The sequence below is a fragment of the Microcaecilia unicolor genome, chromosome 2 (assembly GCF_901765095.1).
Source record: "Microcaecilia unicolor chromosome 2, aMicUni1.1, whole genome shotgun sequence".
NCBI lineage: Eukaryota > Metazoa > Chordata > Amphibia > Gymnophiona > Siphonopidae > Microcaecilia > Microcaecilia unicolor.
The window spans coordinates 452,569,288-452,577,037 of record NC_044032.1 but is presented as its reverse complement, the minus strand read 5'-3'; the positions used below and the strand labels follow the sequence as shown (position 1 = coordinate 452,577,037).

Below are 7,750 nucleotides of genomic sequence, written 5' to 3'. Positions count from 1 at the left end.
AGTAAATTTAAAACAAATTGGAGAAAATATTTCTGTAGTTAAACTCTGGTATTCGTTGTCAGAGAATGTGGCTAGACTTCAGCGGTTCCTGAGACCGGTTGGAAGTTCGCCCTGGCAGTGTGGCTAACGTGATGTTCTAAAATTAAAAGCTAAAACCCTTGATGATGCACTCAGTGAAACATAGACTTGTGTAGGGTTTGACGGTTTGTGAAATGGAGTGGATAAATCTGTGACTGTATGAGAAGAACTAAAGAGAGGGTACATTAGAGTGGTTATTGCTGTATCATGAACATTGTACTGGATAAGATGTCATCTGAGATTCGGACAAGATGTTATTTGAGATATACGTGAGAATCACAATCACTGGGAAAAAAGCAATGGAGGTAAGTGGACATTATGGATGCTTATTAAGGAATGACATATGGGATTATTGCTGAAAAAAAGTGTATTATTTGTATTTGAGTAGCGATATATCCTATAGGGAGCAAATATCAGAAGTATTAGATGTTTAAAAAGCTCTGTGGTTGTTTGAACCCACGTGATTGAATGAGCAATGAATGGTGAGGATGAGGTGAAGTGCTGGGTTAATATTATTTAGAAGTTATATAAGATTTTACATCATTTTAATGTTGAGAGTTTTCAATAAAGAAATTTTGGGAATTTTCATTAAAGAGTGAGGTAGTTGATGGTTGATATTTTATATTGTAACTAAATTGAAAAAGAGACGTTCAGTGATTTGTATTTAACTACAAATTTGTTAGGGATAGCCTGAAAATCTGACCTGTTGGTGGTCCTTGCGGACTGAGAGTGACTGCTACTAGGTTAAGGGGTACGGCCTCCTTACCTATGCAGACTTTACTGTGACTTCTGAGAGTCCTCAGAATGGTACCAGTTAGTGGTGATGTCAGGTGTGGACATCTGCCCACTGTGAACTTAGTTTAGGCCACTAACTCATTCCATATAAGCTACAAATGGTTTTCAGATGATAATGATTTTTGGTCATGACCCGCCTGAGTCAGTTTTGAAGAGGTGACCTAAGGATGGTATGCTCAGTACCCTGTTCCTACTCCCTTATGTAATTCCCTGGCTCCAGTTTAGTTAATGTGTCTTAAAGAACAAAATGAGTTCTGGTTATAAGGGTCATTCACAAGCATAAGGAAATTCAATTTTATAAAATACACAATATAAATGTTTATAAAACAAGCTTAAAATCTGTGATCTGAAATGCATGATTTTTTTTTTCAGTGTATCCTTTGAATATTTTTTCATAGTATTAGTGGATCCCTAGAAACTAAAGTTTAGGAACTACTGGCTTAGAATACTGTTTTCTCCAGTATGAGAACAGGGACAAAGTTTGTCCTCTTGTCATTCTCTATTTTGAAGCCTGTTAATGAACTGGACTGTTATTTATGTTTGAGTGATGCAGACAACGATATTTTGATTTTTTTTGGAAAAACAAGCAAACACGCTGGCCGCAACTTTCAAAATTTGCACGGGGGATCCTGTACATTCCTGTTAACAGCATATCTTCTGAGAAGACATCTTTTATTACAGTAAGGACTGTGGAAGAAAGGAGAGCTAGACTGAATCCTGAGATTGTTGATGACCTATTTATCCACAGATTAAAAAATCATAACAGTACTTTATAGGGCATATTTCTCCCCCACTAGGGCATACAGAGCGGGTTGTATTTTTTACCCCTGGGTATTTTAACAGGGTGGATTAGGATTCCTTGAGGTAGTAGAAATCAGCTATTGTTGGGGTTGGAAGGGTAGAGGGTGGTGGTGGGTGGGGTTATTATAGTTGCTGATTGTTGTTTTCTATTTGTAATTTATAAACAACAGTTGCACAGCATATTGTTCCTTTATATACTTAAAAAAAAAAGATTTAAATATAAAATCATAAGTGTTTGAGGCTTCTGCAGATGAAGACAGAGCCCACGGGGACAGGGCAGGATGGGGCAGGGCCCTTAGGGACGGGATGGGGATGGAGACAGAACCCACGGGGATGGGGACAAACTTTGTCCCCATGTCATTCTCTGGTGTCACTGAGGGGTATAGTTATCAAAATGGACTACTTTTATGACATGTTATTTTACCGGTAACCCCAGTTATTAGTAACTAGGTCTCATCATATAAAATGGGACCTATGCTAAAATAATACATCTTAAGGGTAGCCCATGTTGGTAACTCCCCCTCTGAATTTTATATATGTTTACTTGTATGGTACTGTGTATTTGTCAGTGCTTTATGAAAATGCAATCATAACAATGATGTATAAAAAAAATTAACTAGAACATGGCAATATAAGGATCTAGTTGGGAAATTGGGGTTCCTTAATAATGTCTCTATTTTTACTATTTGATAACATAAATAACCCCATGATGCCAAGGCACCTGGCCTTTCTTTTGGAAACTGGCAATAATTTTGTGTAAGTTAAGGGTACCAACTGGTTCAAGAATCACAGGACAGGGTTAATTCAGTCCTGGGTTTACCCTAGTGCATGCTGGGACTTGTAGTCTTGCTTTTCTTAGGGAATGCAATAGGGAAATCAGCACTGAATGCAAAAGGTTAAACCCAAGACTGGACCAACCCTGTCCTGCGAATCTGGATTTGGTTGGTAACCTTAGTGTAAGTGCATGATTTCCTGTGACTTGTCCACTTACTTCATCTTTAGATTGTTTTATTTGGGCTTATCGCTTATCCAGCCAGCTAGTACAGACCCCTCTATGCAGCCTAAGGCAGGGTTTCCCCAAGTCCAGTCCTGAAGTACCCCTTGCCAGTCAGGTTTTCAGGATATCCACAATGAATATGCATAAACTTGATTTGCATGCAGTGCCTTCATTATATGCAAATCTCTTTCAAGCATATTCAATGTGGATATCCTGAAAACCTGACTGGCAAGAGGTACTTCAGGACCAGACTTGGTTCAGCCAGAAATTATTTCCTAATCTGAGTCAACTGGTGGACTTTTCATTTTCCTCCAAGACTGACATTTTAGGTAAACACAGCAGGGCACCAAAGTCCTTGCCGAAGATTTTACAAGTGACTAACAAAAGCACATCTTTACTGAATCAACCTTTATCGCTGGTTAATTACAAAACTAAGGGCCCCTTTTACAAAGTGGTGGTAGGGCTACCATGTGTGTAGCATTTGCCAAATTGACACTACTGCCTGGTTAGCGCGCCCACCCGGTGGTATTGTTGAAGTTAGCATGCACTGTTTCCCACACTAGAAAATATTTTTCTATTTTCTACCAAAGGGGTGTTCCCAGCGGTAATTGGCAGCGCAGCTACATTGGCGCATACTGTATGAGTACCGCACATGTAGCGCAATAAATAGACAAGTGGTACTTTTAAGTCTAGCGCACTGCCATTTACTGCCCCCACTGGAAAAAGCCTTTTTTTCCAACCAAGGTCAAATATGGCCCAGTGCACGCCAAAAACATCTGCGGCTTAGTAAAAGGATGCCTAAATGCCACTGCTCTGTAGCAGGTATGTCTAGAGTTCCACTTCCTTTTTGGTCTCCTTATAAACAATGTTTAGAAAAAGACAAGGTACGAAAATAGTAAGTTAAGACCAATTTGCTTTATTGGAAAAATAAACACAGCTTTATAATATTCATTTAGCAGGTTACAAAAAACTTACATCAAGAGCCTCGTGCCCACATTTGTACAAAAATCCCCTTTGTGAACATAGTATAGCATAAGTGTATTCATTTCGTTTTACAATGTCAGCGTCACAGTAGCTTTGATCAAAATACGCTGGCTAAAAGTCAAATTTCAACAAAATAAAAAAAAGGACGCATTTCTCCTTTGATTAAAGTGCTGGTAGAGCTAAAGAGAAGATTAAAGTCACAGGATGTTTTTAGGAAGGCACCCTGCACTACAGTGTTCCAAAAAGCATTTCTTTTCGTATTCTGTGCTCTTCTTGTGTGGACGATCAAAATAAAGCATGAAAATTGCAGTTGACATGCACTGTGCTTTCCAAGAGCTTAAATATACGGTACCGCAGCGGAGCTGCAGTGTGCAGTCAGGCGCTGGCTCCCTCTATGGAAGTTTTCGCTTCAGCACGGTGGGAGCTGTCCGCACACGATGGTGCTGGAGAAATGCTGGTACTGCTGTCGCTGGCATCCCTTTTATGTTCTTTCCCTTCAACTGTGGACTTCTTTCGATGTAACAACTTGTTAATAAATATGCAAGGATCACTTGTCACTATTGAATGCCACTATAACAAGTATACGTTGCAAGCAGTGTCTGCATACATTTCCCCAAGAAGAATGCATTCAAAGAGAAGGCAACACCCGTAGCTTCAAATCCTGATTTCTCCCTCCACGGAAATGAAGGTAAAACATTACTGACTTGAAAGAAAACTTTTTCCAAGCTAAAGATTTTACTCAGGATCAAATGCTAGGCCTAGCTCACAGGTTTATAACGGCCCAAAAGATAAACCAACTGTGTAGAAACCAAGCCCCTTGAGTTTCTCCTCTGTTCTGGCTTTCTGTTTTAGGTGGACTTTGCTGTGTCTTTTCTTTTCATCGCTCCTGGCAAATCTCCTGCCACAGACATCGCAAGAGAACGGTTTCTCTCCGGTGTGAGTCCGGATATGAGTCGTAAGGTGGTCACTGCGGCTGAAGTTCCTTAGGCAGATCCTGCACTGGAAAGGCTTATGCCCTGTGTGGATCCTCAGATGTCTGTTCAGCTCGTCAGACCTAGCAAAACTTCTTATACAGTTTTCCACCGGGCAGGCAAAGGCTTTCTCGTGAGGCTTTGGACGGAAGCATTTTGAAGAGCATTTGTTCCTGCGGGTCTTCTTTTTAGCTTCTACTAAGACATTATTTCCTTGATTGGGAAGCAGAGCGTTCCCCACTGGGGTACAGTTTAGGAAGTCTGTTGAAGCTAGTGGAGGGGACTGGTGGTGAATAAGTTCATTTGGATTCATCAAATTTGTCATGACCTCCGGGTGAGGCAAAGAAGGTTCATGATTCTGAATTAGTTGAGAGTGAAGGTTATGAAGCTTGGTAACACTGAAATCAGGAGATATTTGCCCTTGATTAGTGAGGGTTTGGAAACTGTCTTGATGACAATTGAAGCTCACATTGTTGCTGAAGGTGACTGGCTCTTCAGGCATGCTGCTGACGTCTGGCTGGCAGCAAGCAGACAGTACATTTTCAACCTTGGATCCTAATGGATGGAAAATGGTTTGAGAGTCTTCTGGTGTTTGAAAGGTCTCTGACTGATAACTGGGAGGTGCATAGGCCTGATGTTCATTGAGAGGTTCCCATTGAGAGTATGAAGGTTTAAACTTTTCCATGGTAGGTGAAATGGGTGGGATTTTTATGTCCATTTCTTGTTTATTTTGCAGCAATTTGGGTTCAAAAAGACACTCCGACGAGCTTCCTAAACTTGGTGAAGATGGAACTTGTTGGACGTCCTCGGGAGCAGAGAAGTTGGAATAAGCTTGACCAGGAAGAACTTGCTGAACAGAGATGTTGAGGTTAGGGTGACAATTGGAGTAAAGATCCAAATGATTCTGGATAGCCTCTGGGACAGAAAAAAGGGTATCAAGTTGCCTTGGCTGACGTTCAGGAGCTGTAAAATGCGAAATTCCCAGGATCCCTGACATGATGTTAAAGAGAGTTTCCTGGTCTTGAGGGTGCTCGGGTAGAGTCTCGATATAAAAGCTGCCTGTGTAGTTGAGAGGAGGGGGCGAAGACTGGCTGCCCTCAAAGAGGTAATCCTGTGTTCCACCATTCATGGTAGAGCTCATATATTCACCTATGGGAATTAAATAGAAAACCCTGTAAGTTCGAAATTTGCATTTTCAAATAAATTGCATATACCAGAACTTCAAATAGTTAAATCATTAATGCAGATCATAGCCCAGTGGTATCTATTTTAGAAACTCCCTTTGCATAATCTATGAAGTATCTAATTCCATCTACGCAATGCAAATAAAAGGTATAGATGCAAGATCACAGTCTACATAAATTATATTCCCCTATAACAATTATCGAAACTATTACATATATGCAAATACACATATAAGTATATAGGCGCTAGGAGCCCCAAAATAAATACGCGCTATTCTAATTTAGCTCGTCCATTTACAAAATGGTTAATTCTTGTCCACACACGCAATTTAATGGAACAGCAATCAATACATACATGCGACACAACAAATACACTGCAACTGTTTCTAGCTGGTTTCCTACCTTCCATGAAATTGCTTGTTGCCTCTCCTTGCTGCTCTGCGAAAAGTTGCTGCTCCGGCACGGACTCCAAATTCTGATTCCCCCCCGATTTCAGATCACATTCCTCCTGATATTTAGAATAAAGTGAGTCCTGACAGGAAAAATCCATAACATTCAACATCTCCCGGGATCCCAGCTAGAAAGGGCTGGGGAGGGTTTGCTAAGGGAAGTCCACAGAGTAATGGAGGATGCCCACCGATCTTTGCTTCTGCATAAATGGCTGCTTCTATTTCTGTTAAGTAGTGAGTTTGTGCTGCTGTATACACTGCAAGGGATCCCTGTTACAGTGCCCTGCTGTCTCCATGCATCTCTGCTCTGCTCTCTTCGCATTTGTAAGCGCAATCTGCTTCCTCTTTTATATCTGCTAGAGAGCTGCCTTTGATCTTCCGCTGCCCAGAATCTCTCCATTTCAGGAGTCCCCAGTGATGCTACCCTGACGTAAATGCCCAAGTTTGGATACAGGATGTGGGATAGGGATTCCCAAAAAGGAAATCTCTTATTGTGACGTTTCGACTGTTTTTTTTCACCCTTCCTTTCTTTCTTTCTTTCTTTTTTTTTCTGCTTTAAAAAAAAAGCTGGGAAGAGAGCATGAGCAAAGTTCCAACACAGGAGAAGTTGTGAATTCCTAATGCTATGCTCATGCCAGGTTTTTACATTTTAATTTGAAGGTAATTTCGATATAAAGGCTGAAGTGTACTTTTACAATTGTTGTGAAAATTTTTTTTTGAAGTATAACTGTAGAACATTGCACCTGCCGAATTTCATGTTAGAGATTTTTCTAATCTACCCTGGAATCTTCTTTTACTGGACCAACAGAGGGGTCCTTTTATTAAGGTGTACTGAAAAATGGCCTGTGGTAGTGTAGATGCATGTTTTCAGTGCGCGCAGAATTTTTTAGCGCACCTACAAAAAATGCCCTTTTTTGCCAAAAAAGGACGTGCAGCAAAATGAAAATTGCCGCATATCCATTTGGATCTGAGACCTTACCGTAAGCCATTGACCTAGTGGTAAGGTCTCACGTGGTAACTGGGCAGTCATGGTCTACATGCATCAAATGCCACTTGACGCATGTAGCTGCCGTGCTCCAGAAAGTAAAACATATTTTTCAGACATGTGTAGTGGACACGTGCCAAAATTGAAATGACCACAAGGGCCACACAGTAACCGGAAGGTAGCTCCGATTTGGCATGCGTTAGGCATGCATAGGCACCTAGCTGCTTAGTAAAAGGGCCCCATAGGGAACTGCCCAAAGATTGTACATGAGGCTTTCAGACCACGTAGGTCCATTTCTGCAGCTCATGGGTAATTCATATAACCAGTTATACTGCTAGTACTCTCTATTTAATGCAACATATGCAGGAACACTGCAGGGGGTGGGATATTTAAATTGTCCTTTCAAAGAGGTTGTACTCCAAGTACTACTTGCCCTTATATGGAAGGCTGATCCCAAGCAGTAGTAGTAGGGTGGTAGACTTAGGAGTAAATGTCAGAAAATTATT

General features: G+C 40.9%; 1 protein-coding gene across 1 annotated transcript; it reads right to left on the bottom strand.

The window, feature by feature from the left end:
• Window positions 1-4,426: 4,426 nt before the first annotated feature.
• EGR4 (early growth response 4) lies at window positions 4,427-6,360 on the bottom strand. The gene is made up of 2 exons (XM_030192172.1): window positions 6,213-6,360; window positions 4,427-5,775 (listed from the first exon to the last, which is right to left on the bottom strand). Exons 1-2 carry the CDS (start codon window positions 6,358-6,360, stop codon window positions 4,427-4,429), a joined length of 1,497 nt encoding a protein of 498 aa, XP_030048032.1.
• Between the last annotated feature and the right edge of the window lie 1,390 nt (window positions 6,361-7,750).